The sequence below is a fragment of the Glycine soja genome, chromosome 7 (genome assembly GCF_004193775.1).
Source record: "Glycine soja cultivar W05 chromosome 7, ASM419377v2, whole genome shotgun sequence".
NCBI lineage: Eukaryota > Viridiplantae > Streptophyta > Magnoliopsida > Fabales > Fabaceae > Glycine > Glycine soja.
Genome location: NC_041008.1, coordinates 38,874,283 through 38,898,211, shown reverse-complemented (window position 1 = coordinate 38,898,211; position 23,929 = coordinate 38,874,283). Strand labels below are relative to the sequence as shown.

The window sequence follows — 23,929 nt, the reverse complement described above, 5'->3', positions numbered from 1 at the left end:
TGGATTATTATTGGACCACCTGCGGGCCCAAACCCGTAAGACATGGTTCAGTGCATAATTCGCCCTTAATCCTCGTTAATAAGCAATCTACTTTCCCCATCAAGAGTTATATTGAACACTATATGTAAAGGATCGGAAAAAATAAAAGGCTCACAAACTTTACCTTAGACTAATATTAAATCAAAATTACATGTAAAGTTTCCAAACCTAACACAACCTAGAAAGTCTCTAATTGTTACCCAAGAAACAAAATGGCTATGGTTATTGCTAATGCTATGTTTACCTCGAATACCAGCATAATAAAATCCTCTTCCATCAATAACTTCGTACCTCATTGCTCAAAGACTCTTCGCTATGCGAAGGTATGGGGGAGGGATGTTGTACGCAGTCTTACCCTTGCATATGCAAATAGGCTGTTTCCAGATTCGAACCCATGACCAACAAGTCACCAAGGCACAACTTTACCGCTGCACCAGGGCTCGCCCTCAAAATCGTCTTCCATCAATAAACTAGAAAATTAATTCAATACATATATATATCCCGCTACTTATTATGATACTAGAAGGAAATCAAACACATGAAGGTTGTGACAAGACAAAATAATTATTCTCTCCTCTATTCTTAATTATTTTTTTTGTTCTAGCTCACAACCATTTTATTCAAATCAGTAATACCACCGTGAATGATAAAACTTTTTGTCTCTTCGTTTTAAGGGTGCTAACTAATGCTACAAGATTATTGAGGAGGACCAAACCCAGGGCGATGAAGCCAATGACTTGGGACCAAAGAAGAAGAACCTCCTTTGACGACATTGTTCTGATCAGAGTTTCCACCGATGGAAGTGGTGTTGACAGTAGCAGCACTCCACAAAGAAGCATCAGAAATACTAGCCCTATGGTTTGTACTTGTTGAAACATTGTTGATCAAGCTTTGCGTGCGAAGAGCCGAATGAGAAACAGCACCGCTGCTAGCCATATTTGATGGAATCAAACGTTGTTGCTGTTGTTGTTGTTGTTGTGCAGGATACATAGATTGTTGCTGGGGGAATCGCGGTGGAAGCGAATAAGCAGCGTTGAAGCCAGACACAAGAGGAGAATTAGAAGAACCAGCAAAATCACCACCAACTTTCAGGTACTGATTGAAAGGCTGTGATGTGTTGTTGTTCAGAGAATGAAGTGTTGCAAGAGAAGACAAATACCCACTTCCACCAGCAAGATGATAGTAAGGGCTAGTAGACTGAACCATAGTAGTGATAAGGGGTGGTGAAGGCCTCATCAACAGATTCTGCTGTGGCTGTGTGAGCAAATTGGAAGATGAAGAAGAAGAAGAAGAAAAAGATGAAGAATTTGTTTTGCCACGCTTCACTTTGCGGGAACCGCCACCAACGGGTATGTTCCTGAAGGTTCCACCGTGTGTCCAGTACCTTTTACACGTTTTGCAGAAGTGACGAGGCTGCGAGAGGCTATAGTTGTTGAAATAGCAGAACTTGGTGTTCATGGAACCGCAGCGTGGACATTTCTGATGCTGCTGAGGAGGTTGTTGTGTTGCTGCACGTTGAACTTGTCTTCTCTCCTCTCTCCCTTTTTCTCCTTCTTGTTCCATATCTTTGTCTCACTGTGATCTGAACTTAGTGTAGTTTGTGTTTTTTTTTTTATATCTTGTGGATGGGGTTAATTTGGTTTGTATTTATATATGTGTACTATGAAACATGGTTGGTGGCTTGGATTCGAATTTTAAAAGCTTTGTGTTTAAGATTTCGGGGGGCTGTGTAATGGCTCCACGTGTCCATTGTCCTTGAGATTCCTCTATACTTTGTGCATGCTTTTTTTACTGCCTATACCTACAATAAACTCAAAAGGCAACGAAACCATATCTGAGATTTTATTAAAACACTATGAGCATATCTGAAACTATGTGTTGGAATTAATTCACTAGGATCTTGTTGATTTTATTAAAACATTATTTTTGACCATATCTGAAATTGTGTTTTGGATTAATTATTAATTCACTAGGGTCTTATTAAATCTAAGTGGATTCTCGCAATCTAGGCTCAATAAATTTGAGAGGATTGAAGTGTTTAAGAATATACCAAATGAGAAAAGATGAGAAAAGGAAAACTTGGTGTTTATGCAGATTTGGGTGGTTGGGGGATTGATGTGAAACGTGTACAAAATCCAAAAATGAAGGGTCTCAATCTGGGGTTGAGATAGAGAAAGAGAGAGTTTTAAATGGGGACTTGGATGTCAGATTATTATGATAAAAGTGTAAACAAAATAAATGGGGGTGGACTGTGGAGTCCCTTCTCTGACCAACTCAGAGAACATGAAAATGGAATAGAAATAATGCACTGAAAAAGTGGTGAGGTTTGTGAGGGGAAATGATAGAAAGAAAAAGGGAACAAAGGCCACCTGAAACTTATTTCACACGGTTGATCTTTCTCTATCAGCTCTGCCGGTACAAGGAGCAAATTAACAAGAGAAGTAAATACCAGCTTTGTGTGACATGGTACGTTGGCAATGGCAGATCACCTTAATCATCTCTTAATCATGTAGTCTGGTTAGGAGTTCCATTTCAAGTATCTGTGTATAGAAAAAAATCTATTAAAAAAAAGTAGTTTCTTAAATGGATCAGAGTGTCTAAAGATATCTCATGTTCATAAAAAATAAAAAAGAGAAATAAATTACTTAATCAAGATGATAGAAATAATTAATTCTAAATCGTTTTATAGCATTCTCAAATTAATTTCCTTTTTTTTGGTAAATATTTAATGCATTTATATTTTTAAAGTATTAAATACATCTATTTTTATTTAATATTTTTTTATAAAATAATAGTACCTCTTTTTTCATATCTTTAGATATTTTATCCTTCTTTTTTTATTCCAAATCAATGCATGTTTTAAAATTTTAAAGTGTAATTAATTTCTTTTTCTCAATTATACCCCTACTTAAGAGTCATTATAATTTTTTGGGTAAATCATGTTTTTGGTCCTTGAATTTTTCGAGTCTTATGGTTTTGAACCAAGATACTGAACGGAAAAAAAAAAGTTTGAGTATCTTCAAAAAAATGATATGAAGTATCTCATTTCTAACATTTCTAACAAAATTAATAAATAACATTTGTTGATAAACAATATTTAATTTTATTTTTATTAAATATCATCCCTTATATTTAGTTAATATTATTTAAATTTTGAAAGTCCAAATACTTAATTTAGTCTTAATCCTAATTATTTAAAAAATTAAATTAATAATTTTACCATTTACAACAACAAATTAAATTTTGATGGTTTAATTTTTTTAAAATTTAAAATTTTATTATGCCTTCAACAAGGTCTTTTGATCCGGGGCATTAGCCCAACAATTGTTTTGGGCTGAGAAGACCCAGTTGTTTTGGGCTGGCCCGGCATAAACACTCTTATTCACTCGAGGCATGTTTTACAGTGTGTTGAATCGCTGAAAGAAAAACCTAGACATAACACTCTTCGATTTCTCGCTCTAACTCATGCTCGTGCTCAGTTCATACTTCATACAGTAAGTGCTTTATTTTTCGCTAATTTGAAATCGATTTAGTGTTTCTCTGTTTTGTTGATTTTGTCCTGTTAAGTGAAGTTGGGTTTTGCAATTTCAAATTGATTTCAAATAAATATAGATTGCATTTGTTTGTATAACCAGGCTTGTGTAAGTGTAAGTGTAAATTTATCTTTAAGTAGATATTGTACGGTTAAAATGAAAATTATTTATAACTTATAGGTTTTAAATATCGGTTGTGGATTGGGATTTGGGAGCATTTGTTTTTTTTGGAAAAAATGTAAATTATATTAAATCCAAAATGATCCAATAATAAATGGGACATACCTCGCAGTTAAAGAAAATCAAAAGTCTCCCTAATACAAGAAGACCTATATCAAGATGTTAAAACAAATGTAATCGGTGCGCTTGTTTATACATAAAAAACTTAATCTTACTAATAACCTATAAAGAAGTGAAATGCCTACCAAAAGAAACCAATTTGGTCCCAATTGTAGCTGTGTTGTTGTCGTGAACAATTAAAAAACCTTATGTTACAACCTAAATCAGGGTCGCGGACGGTTTTTTTAAAATCTCATCTATTTTGTCTATGATATGACAAGCAAAACACCTGTTCTAGCTTTGAGAATGGAAGTACATTCTGGTCCAGTGTGTTGTGATTCAATTTAAGTCTAATTATACTATCTCTAGTAGTGATAGTAATGCAACTTTATACGATTATGTGTTGCACAAGAGAGCTCATCTTAATTATATATAATGTACACTAAATGAACATGTGATTCTTTAAAACATTGGTTATCTGTTTGAATTGTACATCTACTTCAACGAAGATCTTATTCCTTATGAATATGTTAACTTTTAGGGTTATGTTCATGGTCATTAAAAGGGTTTGTCTAATTGACACCAAGTAAAAATGGGATAAAACAATCTTATTTTTAATAATAAGTAGAATTTAAACAATTATCTTATTTTGAATTTTATCATGACTATCACATTTAATGTTTTATTTTTAATTTATCTTTCATATAATTTATGTGTAAAATTAAAAATTTATAATTGTCGATTAAAAGTTAATAATTAATAATTTATTTACTTTAGTATGATTTTAAATATTAACTTTTAATCAACAGTTATAAAGTTTTAATTTTACACAAATTATATGAAAGATAAATTAAAAATAAAACATTAAATACAATAATTATAACATTAATGATTGAATTTAAAATAAGACAAATGTCTTAATTCTATTGATTGTTGAATATGAGGTTGTTTAACCCCATTTTTAGTTGTAGTCAATCAGACAAATCTTCATTAATACACACACAATGTCATAGGGTAAACACACACAATGTGTCATAGGAAAAATTAATTAATTTTGTTTTGTTTTAAATAATTTTGTATGAATTATTAACTATTCATGTTATGGTTAATAATGAATTTTTGTTCAATTTAGTGTTTTATCTTTTTTAAAAAGTTTATTTAATCTTTTATCTTATTTTTTATTCAATTTAATCCTTTAAATAAAATTTTAATTTATTTAAGATTGACTTCATTAATCATTTAAAAAATAACTTCTTCTTTTTTCAGTTTTCTCCCCTCCTCCTCCACTTGATTCTTAACAAAAAAAAAAGTTTATTCTTAAATGATTAACGATATCAATCTTAAATAGATTAAAAGATTAACTAAATAAAAAAAATAAAGATAAATGATCAAAATAAACTTTTTAAAAGATAAATGACTAAACTAAACTAAAAAAATAACTAATCAAATTGAACTTTTTAAACAATAAAGAACAAAAATGAACCAATAAAATAAGATGAAAAATCAAATTAATCATTTGAAGGAAAAAAAACACACATGAATCTTTAATATATTTTACTATTAGAAACATATACACGTGATCATTTATGTGTTTGCATTTTTATTGTGTTATATTGTATATAAATTAAAGAGAGATAACAGGTATTATTGTACATTTGTTTTATTGTTGAAAAAATAATTTTTATATTTCTTTTAAAAAACACATTTCAATTTTTTTTCAGAATAAAAATAAAACTAAAGGAAGTAATGCGATAATATATAAATAAAAATGTAAACTTGATCGTAACATTTTGAATGAATAAAACGAAAATAAATTTTGCACAGAATTTGAATACTAATCAAATTGATTAGAATAAGTAAATTAAAACTTTGGGGATTATTAACGGATATTAACATGTTTGATTTTGTTGATATGTTATTATAAAAATAAGTATCTGGCAGTTATATTTCAAATGTAGTCCATAAAAATTAAAATATAAATTTTAGAAATTTAAATTGAAAATTTATTTTTTCAAATTTAATACTTTAAATTTAAACTTCAATTTTTTTAAAAAATAGAATTTTAAAACTTCAAATTTAAAATATGAATATTAAAATTTAAACCTTGCAATTGAAATTTAAAAAGTTTTAATTTTAAAATTTATAATGGATGACTTGATAAAGCAATAATGTCTATTAAGATGAAAAGATTACCTAACAATGAAATCAGTAACACTAAGAAAACACCGACAATTTTATTAATTAAAATCCATGTTTTGATATAGTAGCATGAATATAATTGCTCTCAAACAAAAAATATAAAAAAAAATAGTATAGAATATTGCATAATTGTAATATAACTAAAGAGTAAAAATGAATTTGAGACCCCTTTATCAATTAAGACTATTTTTGTGCTAATTTATTCTTTGTTATAATTAATGTTAAAGAGTGTCTCATATTCACGAAATTCTGACTTTTATAATGTTTTGGTCCAAAGATTATTGAGCAAAATAAACATGTCAAAAAGCAGTATGAGAAATGTTCATTTTATATATAAAAAAAGTATTTTTAAAAATAGAACATTTTTACTCACTTCTTCATAGTATTTTTGGAAGTAGTCTTTGTTTCCTCATCATTTTTGGATTAAGTAGCAATTATTTGCTAACACATGTACAATAAATAGTAAGAATAAATTGAAAAGTCGTAAGAAGGAAAATTTTATGAATACGAAGTTAACATATGATATTTATCAAGTCAATTGTGATCATCACTTTTTTTTGGAGTTTTTTTTTTTATTATTGTTGCACCGTTGCAACATTAATAAGTAAATATATTCATCATAATTGTGATTATAATTATTAAAACCAATCAACAAATATTGGTTGCAGGAAAAATAAAACAATTAGTTTTATTTATAGGATTAAATTAATGTTAAAGGGAAAAAAAGTGAGACGGCAGAGAGTAGAAAAACAACCGTAGAATTAAAATTGTGCTATTAAAGTAATTAAATTAAAAAGATTTCATGAAAAACATAAATATTATATTAAGAGTAGACATACAAGCACGACAATGCCTGTATATCTATATTTTTATTATGTTAAATTTGATATTTATATATTTCTCTCATTATGCATTGACAACTATATTAGTTTTACTCAAATAATTAATTTTTTAATACATGAATATCGATATATTTTTCTTTTTTCTTTGTGTCTATTTTATTTTTTGTAATATGATAATTTAATATATTATTTTATATAGTGAAATATACGAAAAGAATAAAACAGATTTTAAGATTTTTGAAGTTGAAGTGCTTCTTTTTTATAAAACATATTTTCATATTTCTAATTATAAAATGCTAAATTAGAGAAACAAAAGAATTTCAAAGCTAAACCCCTAGGTTCTAACAAATGTGAGTTTTCAGATTTTGCTATAAAATGAAAGAAATTGTAATGGAAAAAGATTTTAAAACTAAATGAAAACTCACATAAATAAATAAACAAATTATATTTAAGGGAAATCACAATCACAACAACCATACATAAAAGAATAATTTTAATCATTGGCCGTTTCCATGAAACTTTTTCTTCTACGTACGTGAAATTCTTATAACTTATCCATCACCATCTAAAATAAAAATCTACGAAACTTCACATTTGTGAAAAATGTTACCTTTACTTTTAGATACCATTTTTGCCAACATAACCTTCGTTAAACTTCCCAAATGGGTTGATTGGTCATGCACACTATTCCAATGATTAATTCATAAAAACTTGTTGCCTGCCCAGGATTGATTCGTTGTGTTGGTTTTCTTAGGAATAGTTAAACACACAGATCATATTATATATCAGGGAACAAAGGAGAATATCACATATAGATAGCAAATTTTTATGTATAAATTTTTTATATTTATACATACGCAGGCTTACACTTCTAACATACATGAGCAAGAACAAATTAAAGTATATGCATAAGCAAAATCCAAACCACATTTCATGGAGATTTCTATCACCCTCTACTTTCCTCATCAACATATAGAAATTTGATATTACAATTTAACTCAAAACCTTAAACTCAGGTTTATGAGTCTTCTCCTTACTTATATAATGTTTAACTTTTTCACTTCTACTCGATGTGGGACTTCACCTCATACTTGTGCTCCAACATAGACACATGAACCTAAAATGAGTTTAACTATATATGATGTTTACCAACATTGCTTATAAAATTCAAACACAAGTAGGGATTAAAAATAAGAATGAAAATGCAGTGAAGAAAAGAACATACTTGAGTCATACTATAGTTGCAGGCAAAGCCATGTAGAATACAGATCTTGGGATCGACATTGAACTACGAAGTACGGACACTCCAGTCCCTTGCCGTGTCCGGTGTCCGACACGCGTCCGTGTCAGTGTCCGACACCGACACAACACCCGTACTACGTTCTATATTTTGGACAATACAGGTGTCCACGTGTCCGTATCCGTGTCGTGTCCGTGTCGATGTTGATGTTTCATAGACATTGAGAACTCACTCGCCTTTTCTATGATTGTTGTCATTGATTTTGAAGGAGAAGTAGCAATGAGAAGAATAATGGTTGCGGTTTGGCAGAAGAAGAGGGAGAGATAGGAGAGGTTGAATAGAAATTGCAATTGGTTTGGGAGTGAGGGAGCCATAAGTCAGAGAAGTGCAGTTACACATGACCAGTTTGTAACATGAATAAAAGAGAGTGTGCAATTACACATAAACAGCTGAGGGGAAAGATAATAATAATAATTTTCTAATTAATTTAGGGATAAAAATATCAAACCAAATGTATACACTAAACAAAAATATCTCCTTTATATATTATTTAAATGTGTACACCATATCCCTTTATATATTATATATTATAGATAACCCAAAATCTGAATATATTATATAAATGTGTACACCATACACCTTTATATATTATATATTATAGATAACCCTAAATCTGAAACTACCTTCACTCCGCTCTGCCACGGCTGAGAAAATAGCGACGCGGAAGCACGCTCGTCTTCACGATCCGGCGCGGCGTGTCCTGCGATTCCGCTCTCCGACGAGTCGGCGCAGGGTAAAGAATCGCGCGATTCGTCTGGAAATCGAGATTCTAGCACGATTCATCCCAGATATAGAGATTCAACCACGATTCTGGAACAAAAACGAAACAACCTCCGATTCGTATCGGTAGCAGCTGGAATCGTATCGAATCGTGCGATACGTATCGTGAATCGTACGATACTAACTACCGTGCTACCGGGTGCTTTGCTCTTCAATTCTGCAGAAATTCAGATTGGTCAATTAAATTAAGGGGTAATGGGTTTGTTGGAACATAGGCTTGGCTTGAGTTAGATTTTTGTCACAACTTGAACGATAAGTTCTTGTTGATTTTCATTCTTTACTTTCTTCATTTTTTTCATCCTTACCTTTAAAATCTGATATTGCTGGTTTTGGTTAGGTAACTTTGGTTCTATATTTTTCTCTTTGTATTGTAATGTATCCATTCATTATTTGCTCCTTTATGAATATCCAAAATGAGAATCTAAATCTGAAATAAGAAATTGCTGGACCTAGCAATTTTGGTTTCAAATCTTGAACCTGCTGGTCCTAATCTTCTTTTGCGAGTGCTTTCCTTCTTTGTGTTTGTTGAATATTTCAGTACTCAGAAAGGTTGTAACATGATATGCAGCTTTCTTTTCACTCCAATGACGAAGAAGAATTCTAAAAAGACAACAAGCCAGTTACAAGAGAATACTGTTGCAGAAGAGGAGAGACCTTCTTCTACACCCAAAAAAGCAGTTAATGAAATTGATGAAATATTCGCTGGAAAAAAGAGGAAGAAATCTGAAATGGTAAACACCGGAAAACCTGATGAAGTAACTAAGAAGACTGACAAAACGAAGAAGAAAAAGAAGAATATGAAGAGGAAAACCTATGGGTCAGATGATGGCAAGTTTGTAGACCGGCCTTCTCGACCAAGAAAGAAAACAGAGGATGGACTTACCATCTACACCGAAGAGGAGTTAGGTATTAGTAATGCAGATGCTGGAAATACCCCTCTCTGCCCATTTGATTGCTCTTGTTGCTTTTGATGGTAGCTGTATAATGTTATATGCACTTAATTCCTTGCTGTGGTGATTGACAGTGTTGTGATTGTCACTTACAGTCTTGGATTTGTAAGCTAGGGACATAGCTTTTCCTTTATTACATTTATAGTTGGGCCTAAAATGGCTTGAGTTATCATGTGCTAAGCTTGAATTCTTTAGATCTAGATATGATTCATCAGGTGATTTCAGGTAGAATTTTGCAGCAATTGATCTGCCTCCCATGTAACACAATTGTTTAAGCATTACACTCATGCCAGCATTTTTGAGAAATTTACTGTAAAAGGAGGAAGTGTGCTTCTGGGTGCTAGAATTGTCTGTTATATATATTTTAAATCTTGGCATTTTCTCATGTTTAACCAAACCCAACTTTATGAATATATACCAACCAAAAATTGCCTAGCATCTTTACTTGCTTGAAACATTGATAGTTGAGTTGGTATTATTAGTATGTTTTGTAACTTCATAAGTCTGGTTTTTACCCCCCCGAGAGGGAAATCAATTACTCCTGTCATCATGGTGCATTGGTATGATGGGTCCATCCTTCATCACTCCTCTTTCAATTTGGTATTTTGTGTAACTGGGTAATATTTGTGTCGTTGGTCAAGTATATTACCCCTGGCCAAGCATAGAGTGTGTTACAAACTACACTTGAGAATGCACTATTGAAGGTCTCACGTACTGTTGATTTGCTGGTCACTTTTAATATAATTACTAAATATGAATCTAGTCCATATTAAATGTGGTAACTCAATCATATCCTCTCAGGCTAGTTCATCCTTTTAACAAAGCCAAAGAACAAACAAAAAAAAAAATCCTTTGCGCATACTACTTCTCAGTGTATTTGGTCTGGCAACCTGACCATAAAGTCTCCATCTCTATACCAAGATCCTATTTGTTCCATTTCCCGTATCGATGCTTCATATACAATTTGTGCTTACCATTCTTATAAGCACCTGAAGAAGTCAAAAGTGTAACTAAACCTTACAAATTTAAAAAACAAATACTACTTATTATCATCATAAATATTAAGTCGTTATGAAGGCATAAATAATAGCATTACCTCCAGTCGATCGAAAATAGATTATCATCTCTTTTGCTTAAACCCACCTAAGTCTTAAATAAGTAGCTCTACAAACTACAAACAAGAATAATTTGTCTCAGCTTCCACTATTGCAAAAGTTATGTGGACTATCTAATTATTATCATCCTTTACGAGAGCTACTAGTAATCGTCCACTATAAACACCGTTCTAAAAATTCATCCAATCTTGTTAATGACTTATATATGTACTTAAAAAGTCAGTCTTACATGCCTAAAAACAGACAAATATGATATAACTTGTGTAACATTAGGACCTTTGCCTTTTGATCGACTATTGAATATGGAATAAATTATATTGCGAGGAGATACTTGTCTTGTTTGTGTTCACGGTTCCCATTGAGTATCAAATAATTTGGTATCAATATTGTGACCAACAAAAAAAGCATTTGCCTCTTATAACATTTATCACAACACAATGTTGTTAGGAATACTCTTTAGTTCTTCAGCATGGTTATGCTCCTTAAATTCCTCAAACCATTTTCTAGCTTGTTCTGTTAGACTGTTTGGTTTAAGGTGCGAGAAGAGAAATTAGAGAAAAAATTTATACTTTTTAATGTTATAGATTTTAATAAGTTGGAATATGATTCGATGAAATCAAAGGTTTGAGAGGAAGGACTTTTAGCTTATTACAACATTAAAAACATTCTAAATATAAAAGAAATTCTAAAACATTTTTTTAAAATCTTTAATAAGGGCTAAAATTATAGATTTTAGAAACGTACCAACTTACTTACCAATCGGTAACTAAAAATAATAGCCATAGATATTTTTTTAGCACTAATTTTTTTAAAAATAATAACTACGACTCCAAAAGTGAAACACAACTCGGTTATTGAGAAAATAAAAAATTGATATTACATATTCGTTTATATATACATACATACCAAATCATGAAATTAAACATCAACTAATAATTTTCAGCAATGATTAAAATTACTTAATTCAGTCTAAATCATTTGACGAGCCAGTAATTAAAACCTAGTAGCACACCAATTTCAAGCTGCAGCATGTTAGAACCAGTCCTAAACATAAAACTACAATTTTTTTTACTGTATACAAGATTTAATTTGATTTCAGTAAAAAAAAATAAAAATTGAGGTCATATTTAGAATCTGCGACTACCTTTCGATTTGGGCAATTTTGCCAAGTGAAAAAACCTGTACATTGCGCCCTACAAGCTTACAAAAGAGATTTTGTTCATGTTAATCACGGCGGGGTAAAATGAAAAGGATGATGCATCTTTATAGAAACCAACAACACATCAATTCGATTGAACTCTAAAAATCATTGCAAAATACTTAAATGAACTCAAATGTATTTAAAGTAAAAAACCATAAATGTTTATCATAATCGCCCTCAAACAAGACTACCAAAAACTACGGTGAAGTTTAAACTTCACCATATCTCTACCAGGAAGCAACCTATGCTGTAACAGTTGGTTTGGCAGCACTGGAGAGTTTGGATCTCCGCTTCGCCAAGCTCTCACTCCGGCGATCTCTCTGCTCCTTCAATCTGGAAGCGAGGAGTTTTTGATACTCTGCTGCTTCTGATTTTGCCTTAGCAATTCTCTTCTTCTTGTCGGCAATCCTTGCTCGTTTCCTTTGGAGTGTCAAAGGAGTGACTAGTCGTTGAATCTTTGGAGCTTTGCTCACTTTTTTCCCTGCAAACAAGTATTCATTACTCAGACTATAATTCATCTCAAATCATGGCCAATTTAATTGGATGTCCATGAAGAGTCCATAAATGTTGAGTAAAAGTGTAAAACATTTTTTATATTTAAATAGATCCCCTATCAGACCATAACATAAGCATGCATTACTTGGTTTCATATTTGGAACTGAACAAGGAGATTGTTTCTAAATAGAAAATGTTACATTGACAACTTTCCAAGGACTGAGATAAAGCAACACTATGAGTAAAAGTCAAGTTTTGCTTTCACTGAAAAATTAAAAATAAAATTACAATTCCACAATAGAAAATACAACTATGTGATAAGAATATCCATCAAACAGATGAATAAATTCAAACTTGGAACTAGGTAGTTGATACTCGATACACAATAGGATTATAGGAGTGAGTTACTTCCAACATTGTTTTTCATAAGCAAATATATTTTCCCTATCTGCCCAGCATACATACACAGATAGAGAATTTGTGGACCTCAGGAAACTTACCAGCTTTTGTTGTAAAGGTTCGACGGTATGTGTTAACATACTTTCTCACGTCGTCCTCCTTGGACAGGTTGAACAGCTTACGGATTTTGGATGCTCTCTTAGGACCCCTCATCCTTGGCTTCTCAACATCAGTGAGACCTGGCAAATCACTCTCACCCTTCTTCACAATTACCAGGTTCAAAACAGAGAGATCTGGACTGACAATGCAACCACGAACAGACTTCCTTCTACGCTCTCCATTGCGCCTTCCATATCCACGGAAACAAGGAGTTCCTGCTCAAATGCAAAAAACATTAACAAGTCTGCAAATAAACATGGCTGAGAATCCTGCAATGAAAAGGTTTCTAGTTAAAGCTAAAAATCATTGCATAAAGACATAGGCATTCTCCAACAACAACGACACAAAATAGGAAGTAAAGAAAGAAGCAGGTACAGAGAGAGGAATCCATTCTAAAATTATCAAGGCCGCAGCCAAATGCAGAACATGGCAGTTGGATCAATGCTGCCAACATCAATCAATTATAAACCAAAACAACAATAGATTGAAGCAGTAGAACATTCCTACCTCTATGGAGCAAAAGTCGAACACGACCAGGGGTCAGCACTCCCTGCTTCATAGGGAATCCTTGTTTGTCACACCCACCGGTGATTTTGAAAACATATCCTTTAAACTCCTTCAGTGGCAAAGTTATAGAGGTTAATAGATCATTTCTTAATGCTCCACAAAAAATAGGAACAGACACAGATATAATAAGATTTCCAGCTAACGAGCATACCTCACCCAGAGCATCACCAAGAACCTCCTGGGAGATCCTCTTGTCCCAAAATGCTCGACTGCAATATATAGCATAAGAATACAATAACAGAGGTTGGTCCAGTGGTGAAGGGAGAAGGGAAGGGGGGAGAGATCGCGGGTTCAAATTTCCCCGCTAAAAAAACTAACAATACTAACAACTAGCATTTACCGATAAAAAAACCATAACAGACTAACAAGTCACTTAAAAATCCCCCATAAGAAACTAACAAAGAAACAAACTTCCCATAGTAACTACACAGAGTAATAGTGAAATTCAAATTCCCACGAATATCAAGTCAACAAAGACAAAATGTTCATTATGCATGCATTTCCTCAAATCTATGGAGAAGCAGATAACATGCTTGCACTACATAAAGCTAACAAATTTTAATAGGAAAAAAAGCCAACCATAAGAAAGCAACAATTAAACTCAAAATCCCTTTTGCAAATTCGAAATCGTAATCAATAGGAGTCCCAAACACAGAGCACAAAACAACATTGAAGTAAATCTTCGTTTCTGAGCATCCCCGCTTTAAAGTAACGATTTTTCTTCTAAGCACAACACAAGACACGCGATCAGAAGAGTGATACAAATGAAAATTGAAGAGAGAGTGAAATGATTACAGCTTCAGGTCGTCATCGATTTCCAGCTTCTTCTGGCACCCAGTGGTGGGATTTGCAATGTTGAACTGTAGAAAAATCGAATATGTTTCAGCGATAAACACACAAAAATCCAAACAGGGAAGCAATTAGGGTTTAGAGACAACACCTTCATTTTGCAATCTTGTGCTGATCCCGCCGCGCCTAACTCGCTGCGTGCGTTTGGAAACTATAATATACCGTAAACTCGGTAACGACAAAAAAGGATAGGGTTTACACTTTGGGCTTATATGTCCACTTTTGCTTCCTGTGCACCCCCATTGAAAACTTGAATAGACAAAAATACCCTTTTCTTCTTTCGTTCTTTTTCCGGGTCTAGTTATCATTCCGCATCGGAGATCTGGAATAGACAAAAAATTAGCACTTCTGAATTGTCAATTTTGGATTTATTCATACATAAATTTGGAATGGGGCGAAAGCCTGATGGAGCAATGACGCGTGAAGGCATCCAAATTTTATGCTTATGTATGGATATTTCTAGAATTATGCATACATGATTTCGGATTGTCATACACGTAAATATGAATTCCCAATTCCAAAATAATGCATACATAATCTGAAAGTGCTAAATTTTTTGTCTATTCTAGATTCTCTAATTCATAATGATAACGAAATATGAAAATAAAAAACCATGCAACTTGCCTCTTCGATGCAAATAAATGGACGATGACCCATGGAGGGAAACTATACTGTCGGAGGCTTTCAAACAGAGGAAAAGGGAGCAATTGTGGTGACAACGGAGGAAAAGGAAGCAATGGTGGTGGTAGTACAAAGGTTCCATGGAGGTTAATCTTGAAATATTTGAAAATAAGTGGTACAAATAGCAAACAATGGGGTGTAGGAAGTAATTATCTTGTTTTTGTCAAATCATGCTTAACAAAGTCTCCCTAAGATATGCTCAACAAAAAATCTTACTGACATATATAACAAAAATACATTTTTGTTTTGTATCTCGATAAATCTTATGGAAATACACAACAAAAACATGAATTTGTCAAAATATTCAATGAAAACAACCATCTATTGTATTATAAGGATGTCAAACATAAAGAGTACTTTCATAGAAAAACAAATTTTAAAAGTAGAGGGATTTAAAAGCAATTTGGTGGTGTCAATAGTATTCACCCCAAAAACCAAATATATTATATTTAGGGGTGTCAATAGTAATACCCCTAATACTTTTTTCTCTTGCTAATATTTTTAGTCTCTCTTATCTATTAACAATATTAATTGATAAGGTAACAGATATGTTGGCAACCTAGTAACTTATCATGTCTTCAAAAAATTGGATGAAACAATCATGTATAATTTTTAGTAAAGTGTTTTCAATCCCTCATTAACTAGTTTGACATTGATAATTATTTTTAACAAGTGAGAAATTAAAAATATAGTTTATCCAAAAAAAAATAGTGTGATTGTCTCATTAGACTCCTTAATGACATGACAAGTCACTAATCTGGCAATGCAAACATTATGTCAAGAATCGCCTAAAGAAAAAAAATAAAAAACAAAGATTAAAGAAACATAACATTCGACCTTTACCATGGTCTTTCAAGACCTAAATCATCATCAAAACAACAAGAGATCATGTCATTTTAATCAAAATAATAAATACTCATTTTGAATATATATTATTTTATTAATAAAAAACAAAGAAAAAGAAAAAGTTTCCCTTACTCTAAGAATCACAAACTTAAGCCTTTGGGAATTGAGAAAATGAAGGATCTTGAGCCTTTAAGTGAGTAGAGAAGCTTAAATCTCCAATCACCAAAGTAAGAAATAGAAACTTCGGTTAGAGAACCACTTTTTGATCTTAGACCTTTAGAGCTTTGGAGACCAAGAAAAATGAAGAAAAGGGATGAAGAGAGGGGGAGAGTCCATGATTTGTAGAGAGAAAAATAAGCATGAAGGTGAAATAATTGCTATGATCCCCCCCCCCCCTAAATGATGACATTAATAGTTGATTCTTTATTACTAGCTAGTTGGTGCAATAACTCCGCTAGACATGACAACGGGGTGGGGACGGGTATTGCTTCCTCTGTCCCAAACCCTGACTCTCCAACATATCTTCGTACTTGTCCCTGATATCCAACGAGTTGAATTTTGTTATCTCATTTTCGTACTTGTTGGGTATTGGGTATCATCGTCCCTGTCCTGTTCCCGATTCAAATTTCTAAAATAAGTTTTTTTTTTGTAAAAAAATTATATTAAAAATCTTATTTTAGAAAAAAAAAATTGCTACACATTTATTTTTAATTACTTATATATAAATAAATTTATTGTAGTACATTTGTCTACAAAAAGCGTCAAGAAAATAATATTAAATTACATAAAAATTTTAAAATAAAATTAACAAGTAATAAATAAAATTTAAATAACTTCATCATCGGGGCGGATATGAGTACGAGTACGGGGCGAGTAGTGACATCCTTATCCCCGACCCTAACCCCAATTAAAAATAGTCGGGTAATCCCCGAACCCGAACACGTACTCGATCAACTCAGATATTTTCCGTCAAAGTCAAGGCGAGTACCCACAGGTACGGGTTTCATTGTCATGCCTAAACTTCACCATTAATGCTAATGGCATTTTGGTCACTCCACCAATGCTAACAAGTTGATGGCATTAATTTTTTTCCTTGAATGATGACATTAATGTTTGATTCTTTATTACTAACAAGTTGTTACAATTACTTTGCCATTAGTTCTAGTGGAATTTTGGTCACTCCACCAACTACTAGTGATTTCGTCGCTAGTGCCTGGCTTCAAAGGAGGAGAAGATGAAGTTGGACAATCTTTGAGAAATGTGACCATAACACTCACACTTTAAGAAAATGATATTATAAATATCCAATCATCATGAATTTTTCCTTTAATGATGACATTAATGGTTGGTTATTTATTAGTAGCTAGTTGGTGCAATAACTATGCAATTAATGCTAGTGGCATTTTGGTCACTCCACCAACTATTTCATCGCTAGTGCCTGGTTTCAAAAGAGGAGAAGGTGAAGTTGAACAAAGTTGAGAAATGTGACTATAAAGCTCATACTTTAAGAAAATGATATTAAAACTATTCAATTATCATTGATTTTTCCTTTAATGATGACATTAAGGGCTGATTCTTTATCATTAGCTACTTGGTGCAATAACTTTGCCATTAATGCTAGTGGCATTGTGGCTGCTCAATCAAGAGTAATTTCATTGTTGTGCTTAGCTTTAAAGAAAGAGAAGGATAAGTTAGACAATCTTAAAAAATGTGACCAGAACACCCACACTTCAAGAAAATGATGTTGAGAACAATTTCCACACATACTATCACAAATCTTCCTTCGATGTTTTAAGAGTTTTGATGTCCACTTTACTTAACTTATCAATGATTGAGCCCAAGGCAAACAAAAATTTTACTTCATAATAGATCATATTTAGGCTTAAGAAGCTAACCCAAATTATAGTACAAAACCTTTGTTTGAGGGGAGATAGATTGTGAGATCAATAGGTTGATTCTCAAACAATTGTCAAAAGACATATATGGTTCACATGTGACGACTTTTTTTTTTATCATTTTTCAAATGATTTTTTTATTTATTGAAAGTATATTATTAGTGCACCCTGATGTGATATGCAATACATCTCTAAAGTAATTTATCAAAAAATTCTATAGTCGATTTCTTATCCAATAGTAAGGTCTAATGTTTTAAACTAATACTTAAAATATCAGATATTAATTTATTTATATATATTGGAAATGATGAATAGTTTATTTTATAATAAAATTTATTTTATTTTTTAACTTCTTATTTAAAAAATACGTAAACTATGAGAAGAAATATTGTATTGTATTTTATTGACTTTAGAAACAATATGACCCATCATTTTTTTAAGTTAAGACTATGAAAGATATCAATTTTAAGTTTTCACTTTATTACAAAGTACAAAAGATGTCTATGGTAATTGTCATATCACAGTAGTCATAAGGGATTAGATTAAGTCCAATACACACAAAAACATTCAACATGACAAAGTACGGAAGATATCAATTTATATTAATTAAGTGTATATGTGTAAATAACTTTAGGAAACTAACTCTAAAATATATTTAATTACTCTATTATTAAAGATATTTTAATGATATTTAAATTTACCCTTTTAATTTTCCCCTTATTTTAATGATAATTTATTTATATATATTGGTTTTTTTTTTTTTACAAATTTTATTTTATCTTCATTTGACTTCAACACCATGGTGGTCACCTCTGCCTCACTAGTCCACAACAGAGTGAGTATTAATCGTTCTTCAAGATCAGGATAAGCTTTTTCCTTCTGCTTCATCCCCTTCCATGGCCGCACCTTCCCTCTCCTCCGCTCTCAACTCCCTCTCCTCTCTATCCCTCTCCACCTCCTCCCGCTTCTCTCTCCTCCCTCCACCCTCCCTCCTCTCCAAACCTCTCCCCCTCCTCTTCGCAACCACCACCCTCAAATCCAAACCCTCCGACGACATTGACACATCGTTCTTCGACAACATCAACCCGCAAGACGACATCACATTCAACCCTCCGGAGCCCCCGGAGGGCTTCGTGGCGCCTCCGTCCTTCGACGACGGCCCCCTGGAGACTGAGGACGAAATCGCCGCAGCCTACGAGGAGCTCTACGGCCCCGGCTACAGCGGCGTCTCGGTCCTCGGCAACGACGTGTACGTGATGGACGCGAAGGTGAAGAAGGAGACCGGGTTCGGGTCCGGCGCTAAGAAGGAGAAGGTGAGGGATGGGTTCGAGGAGAGGGTGGTGCAGGTCAGGAGGGTCACCAAGGTCGTCAAGGGAGGGAAGCAGCTCAGGTTTCGGGCCGTCGTTGTCGTCGGCGACAAGAAGGGCTCAGTGGGCGTCGGAGTTGGCAAGGCCAAGGAAGTCATTGCCGCGGTTCAGAAGTCCGCCGTCAATGCCAGGAGGAACATCATCAAGGTTCCTATGACTAAGTACTCCACTTTTCCCCATAGGTACGTTTTACATTTTTCATTCTCAAGTCTCAACCTTAGACTCCATTTCTAGATTTTGTAGTTCTGTGTTGGACATGTCACTAGCTGTTAACTATTGTATGGAATAATATAGGAAAACTGATACTGAATAGGTGGAAAGTAGTGTGGATATGTAATTGATTGATACTAAATTTCTAGGATTTATTGGCCTCTACTTTAGCATTGGATGAATTGAAATGTCCAAGGTTTTAAATTGTGGATGCGGTTTCCTCGCAATCCTTAATATTGTGGACAAATGCAGCTGATGTGGTCAAAATTGCAGTCGCATAGAGCCCAAAGTTACAGTTGCATATGGATGTAATTGTTACGAAGTTTCTAGGATTTATTGGCCTCTACTTGAGCTTTTGAGTATGACCATGGAAGTGCTGAAAGGAGCATGGATTTTTTACTCTGAGGTGATAGTTTTAGAGTGTGTTTGGATTAGATTCAATTTTCCGAGAATCAATTCCAATTCCATGTTGAAAGCCAAAGCAACAAATAGTTGATTTCACTTTTTCAAATTTTCGCCCTGACTTTGGGGGCCAAAATTGATTCTGGTAGCTATCCAAACACACCAGTAGGGTTTTGACACTTGTGATTGGAAGAGTATTTGATCGAGTCCAGTTCTGGAATGCCAAAAACTCAAAAGGTGTCTGATAAAGAAGCATAGTGATCCATCCCACCAAAAAAGTCTCACACTACTTTAGAAATCTGAGGTCAACAATAGTTTATAAGCACTCTTCTTTCTTAACCCTCTGAAACGTCTTTTAAGGACAAAACCATGAAGGACTTTAAGCCATGATCAATAGTAGCTTTAAGCAAGCCAGCAGTGAGAGCTAAAGGTAAGCCTAATAATGCAGCAGACTTGAGGTTGGAAGTTGGAACACATATAGTATTATGATCACTTTAAGGAATGGTAACTTGAATCCTATCTCCCATTGCAACCAAAGAAACTTTGTGTTCCTTAAATTGAATAGGACTTAAAGTGCTTAGTTTCTTCCTGATGAGAGTTGGAACCTTTACTAGGAGTAGAAGTATGTCAATGACTCTGATATCTGCAAATCTGGATTCATTGCCCTCATGTTTGATGAGTTATTTATGTATGAATGATGATGAGTCAAAAATTATGAATCACTCTTGTTCTAGATAACTGATACTAATTTTTGTGTTGTAATTTTTTTTCTCCAGAGCTGACGGAGATTATGGAGCGGCAAAGGTGATGCTTAGACCTGCATCTCCGGGTACTGGAGTTATTGCTGGTGGGTCAGTGAGAATTGTTCTTGAAATGGCTGGAGTTGAGAATGCTTTGGGAAAACAACTAGGGAGTAATAATGCACTCAACAATGCCAGAGCAACCGTTGTTGCTGTGCAGAAAATGAAGCAGTTTCGTGAGGTTGCTGAGGAGCGTGGGATTCCAATGGAAGAATTGTGGAAGTAATGAAATTTGTGAAGGCAATGTAATTTTTAGATGTCAATCTTTGTGATATAGAGCCGGTCATAGTCCTGTTAAGGAAGTGAAAACATTGTTTCAATTTTTGTTGAAAGTTTTATGAAAGTGAACAGTTTCTTCAAAAAGCTACTTGTTCAAACTAAATATATTCTTTACCTGCCAGTTTGATTTGTATTTATGGTCGTCCAATTTATGCTTGGTTAAATCAATGTCGATGATTCAATTATTCTTGTCTCGTCGTTATATTAAAGAGACCATTTTCAGTTGCAGAAGGATTGTGTTAATCTTTTACCATTAGGGAGTGTGCCCTCGTCGCCTTCATTTAAGGAATCATGGTGATTGGTTAAGGTGTCTCTGAAGGGGGCGCTTTTTGCCAACCCTGTTTGCTCCACCATTATTATTTTTCTTAAGGGCTATTTCCTGTTGTCATCAAGTCTCAAACCATGAAATGCTTACATGCTTCTTTTTAAGTTTTTGATTTTGATATCAACTGATGAGATTTTGAGTTGACGAGAAAATTCAAGGAAAGAAAAACCATTACAGAAGATAAAAATGACTACATATAATTGAGGATAAACACAGTTCATCTAATCTGCCCAGTTACTTCTATTGAGATTTGAGAAGTTTCAGATTTACACGTATTGAGACTAAGAATATTGAGATCCTCTTTATTACACGCTAAACCAAAACTACTTCTATAGAGTATTTCTCAAACATTTCAAGAGTATCCTCAGAAAAGCTCCCAATCTCACGCATCTTATAAGAAAAAGTCATTTGCTCTTTAGGTTCTCTAAGCCCATCTCACGCATCTTATAAGAAAAAGTCATTTGCTCTTTAGGTTCTCTAAGCCCATCTCACGCATTTGATGTTCAACAGAGACTAAACCAGTTTGTGCAAGAAACCTGCAGAAAAAATATATTCAGTACTGCAAAGGAAATCCACTAGAGAAAATTCTAGCCAACAACTGACTCATAATTAGATGCCAAAAGAAAACCAATGCTTTTCACAAATTTACTTATACATATGCTACAATGATACAACATGCATTTCCTTTTGTATTATTCTCTTTGCAATCTTCCTCGTGAAGGGAACACAAAACGGCCTGCGGAATCACAATATGCTGACTAATCATATCTGCACCCGTGTTCCTTCCCATGCTATTGTACCTTGAAAAACTAAATCTAATCCATGAAAAATCCATGGATTAGAACATCATCAATCCATCACAAAGCATTTTGCATTACCATGTGAAGTGCCAGATACACACATTTAGTGACACACTTTTATAAAACAAAACACACACACAAACATACATGAAAAGCTTAACTTCCTTATTACAATGACAACACTTCCCATCCAAGTTGTCATTTAGAAACCAACATAGTTAAATAGAATGTCACATCACATTCACAAATCATAAGGCCCTAGTTGGTACATGATCAATTTAAGACTCCACAAGGATGCAAACTGCATAGAAAGCATAAACGATGAACGAAATCTCAAATTAAATTTGAAAGCAATACAATTTACAATAGGGAAGAATGAAAGTACCAGCTGAGAAGCAAGAAGAGGGTGAGGCAAATTAGAACAAGGAATGCAACATGGAAAATCAACCATGAATCACTGGAAGAGAATGCTAAGGCCAGCATAACAGTAAGACAGAGACCCAGCATTAAAAAAGAGGACTTTAAAGTAATCCATGTAGGACCCTGAATCAAAAAACAATAAAATCACAAAAATCTAATGAAAAAAGAGTATAAAAATTAAAAATGGGAGAGATCGCTGAGTGAAAATACGGACATTAACACCAGGAGCTAAAGCTCCAAGGAGAACTGCTGTGGCTGAAGAAACATCTCCAGCTTCTGATTCTGTGTTCCGATGTTCCATTTAGCAACGCAAATTGTAGTTAGTTGATTAGGGTTTATAGCTGTTGACCCAAATCCCAATTTTCCGTTAAACTCTTATTCTACCAGTTTTAGCCTTTCAGAATTAAAAAAGAAAAGGATAAAATATTTTAGGTATATACTAGATCGGGCTTTGAACAATTGGGGTTGAAGCGTCCCAAAAGCAGAAAGGTTTCAGTTAAAAAAAAGAAAAAGAAAGGCGGAAATGTTGGACAAGAAAAAAAGATGTTGCTCCGGACCAAAATTTCATGTAGGTTGAAATATCAATGTTGGGTTATTGGGTCAAAATTTGTGGCATTTTAATTTTGTGAAAATGAAAATTTTAATCTTTTTTAGGAACAAAATCTAAATGTTTTTAATTTTATAAGAATAAATTTGACCTTAATTTTATTCTTAACACAAACTAATCCAACATGTGAACATCCTTAGATTTGTGTGATAAGAAAATGTAAGCTCACTTATTTTTATATTTTTTCTCTTTAAAAAATTAGGTAAAAACATATTTTAGAAATAATTTTTAGTTAAATTTTATTTATTTTTCTATTGAACTCTTCGGATTAGTCATGTTTTTTTTTTTCTTGATGAACCATACCAAAAAAATGAAAAAAAACACTTAATTCTTTTTAAAAAATGGTAAAAATATTTTAAAAAATTTTCTTACAAAAATATTTAAAAGGTTAAATAATCATCTGGATTCTTTCTTTTTTAAAAAGTTTATTTTATTCATTTATCTTATTTAAAAGATTTAAAATAATTTTGTATGTTTTAAAAAGTCCACTTTAGTATTTTATTTAAAAGATTTAAAAGGATCATTTAAATATTTCAATATATTTAATTTTGTTTTTCGTTTTATATTTAAACAATTGAAATTAAAGGGTT

General features: G+C 33.0%; 5 protein-coding genes across 6 annotated transcripts; 2 read left to right on the top strand and 3 right to left on the bottom strand.

Annotated features, from left to right (window-relative positions):
• Positions 1-139: 139 nt before the first annotated feature.
• LOC114419560 (dof zinc finger protein DOF2.2-like) lies at positions 140-1,613 on the bottom strand. Its single transcript, XM_028385270.1, has one exon. It carries the CDS (start codon positions 1,600-1,602, stop codon positions 736-738), a length of 867 nt encoding a protein of 288 aa, XP_028241071.1. The 5' UTR covers positions 1,603-1,613; the 3' UTR covers positions 140-735.
• Positions 1,614-8,778: 7,165 nt separating this feature from the next.
• On the top strand, positions 8,779-10,265 carry LOC114419561 (uncharacterized protein C6G9.01c-like). The gene is made up of 2 exons (XM_028385271.1): positions 8,779-9,164; positions 9,541-10,265. The coding sequence occupies exon 2, from the start codon at positions 9,557-9,559 to the stop codon at positions 9,941-9,943; it is 387 nt and encodes a 128-aa protein (XP_028241072.1). The 5' UTR covers positions 8,779-9,164; positions 9,541-9,556; the 3' UTR covers positions 9,944-10,265.
• A 2,011-nt stretch (positions 10,266-12,276) lies between these two features.
• On the bottom strand, positions 12,277-14,953 carry LOC114419559 (40S ribosomal protein S6-like). The gene is made up of 6 exons (XM_028385269.1): positions 14,799-14,953; positions 14,654-14,718; positions 14,010-14,067; positions 13,799-13,907; positions 13,234-13,506; positions 12,277-12,719 (listed from the first exon to the last, which is right to left on the bottom strand). Exons 1-6 carry the CDS (start codon positions 14,802-14,804, stop codon positions 12,481-12,483), a joined length of 750 nt encoding a protein of 249 aa, XP_028241070.1. The 5' UTR covers positions 14,805-14,953; the 3' UTR covers positions 12,277-12,480.
• A 3,974-nt stretch (positions 14,954-18,927) lies between these two features.
• On the top strand, positions 18,928-21,372 carry LOC114419557 (30S ribosomal protein S5, chloroplastic-like). The gene is made up of 2 exons (XM_028385266.1): positions 18,928-19,678; positions 20,885-21,372. The coding sequence occupies exons 1-2, from the start codon at positions 19,026-19,028 to the stop codon at positions 21,132-21,134; spliced, it is 903 nt and encodes a 300-aa protein (XP_028241067.1). The 5' UTR covers positions 18,928-19,025; the 3' UTR covers positions 21,135-21,372.
• Positions 21,373-21,683: 311 nt separating this feature from the next.
• LOC114419558 lies at positions 21,684-23,262 on the bottom strand. 2 transcript variants are annotated; one of them, XM_028385268.1, is made up of 4 exons: positions 22,947-23,262; positions 22,698-22,855; positions 22,009-22,048; positions 21,684-21,955 (listed from the first exon to the last, which is right to left on the bottom strand). In XM_028385268.1, exons 1-4 carry the CDS (start codon positions 23,031-23,033, stop codon positions 21,917-21,919), a joined length of 324 nt encoding a protein of 107 aa, XP_028241069.1. In that variant the 5' UTR covers positions 23,034-23,262; the 3' UTR covers positions 21,684-21,916. The 2 variants fall into 2 exon arrangements, with proteins under 2 accessions (XP_028241069.1, XP_028241068.1); XM_028385267.1 differs by having other exon boundaries at positions 21,684-22,048; positions 22,947-23,256.
• Positions 23,263-23,929: the final 667 nt, after the last annotated feature.

Coding starts and splice junctions, on each gene's coding strand:
- LOC114419560 (XM_028385270.1), bottom strand. CDS start 1,602: ATGGAACAAGAAGGAGAAAAAGGGAGAGAGGAGAGAAGACAAGTTCAA.
- LOC114419561 (XM_028385271.1), top strand. CDS start 9,557: ATGACGAAGAAGAATTCTAAAAAGACAACAAGCCAGTTACAAGAGAAT.
- LOC114419559 (XM_028385269.1), bottom strand. Junction 13,908..14,009: donor TTGGTGATGCTCTGGGTGAG/GTATGCTCGTTA, acceptor TTGCCACTGAAG/GAGTTTAAAGGATATGTTTT. Junction 13,507..13,798: donor TCGACTTTTGCTCCATAGAG/GTAGGAATGTTC, acceptor GCATTTGAGCAG/GAACTCCTTGTTTCCGTGGA.
- LOC114419557 (XM_028385266.1), top strand. CDS start 19,026: ATGGCCGCACCTTCCCTCTCCTCCGCTCTCAACTCCCTCTCCTCTCTA. Junction 19,679..20,884: donor TACTCCACTTTTCCCCATAG/GTACGTTTTACA, acceptor TTTTTTCTCCAG/AGCTGACGGAGATTATGGAG.
- LOC114419558 (XM_028385268.1), bottom strand. CDS start 23,033: ATGGAACATCGGAACACAGAATCAGAAGCTGGAGATGTTTCTTCAGCC. Junction 22,049..22,697: donor CTCTTCTTGCTTCTCAGCTG/GTACTTTCATTC, acceptor TTTTTTCTGCAG/GTTTCTTGCACAAACTGGTT. Junction 21,956..22,008: donor TAGTCTCTGTTGAACATCAA/ATGCGTGAGATG, acceptor TTTTCTTATAAG/ATGCGTGAGATGGGCTTAGA.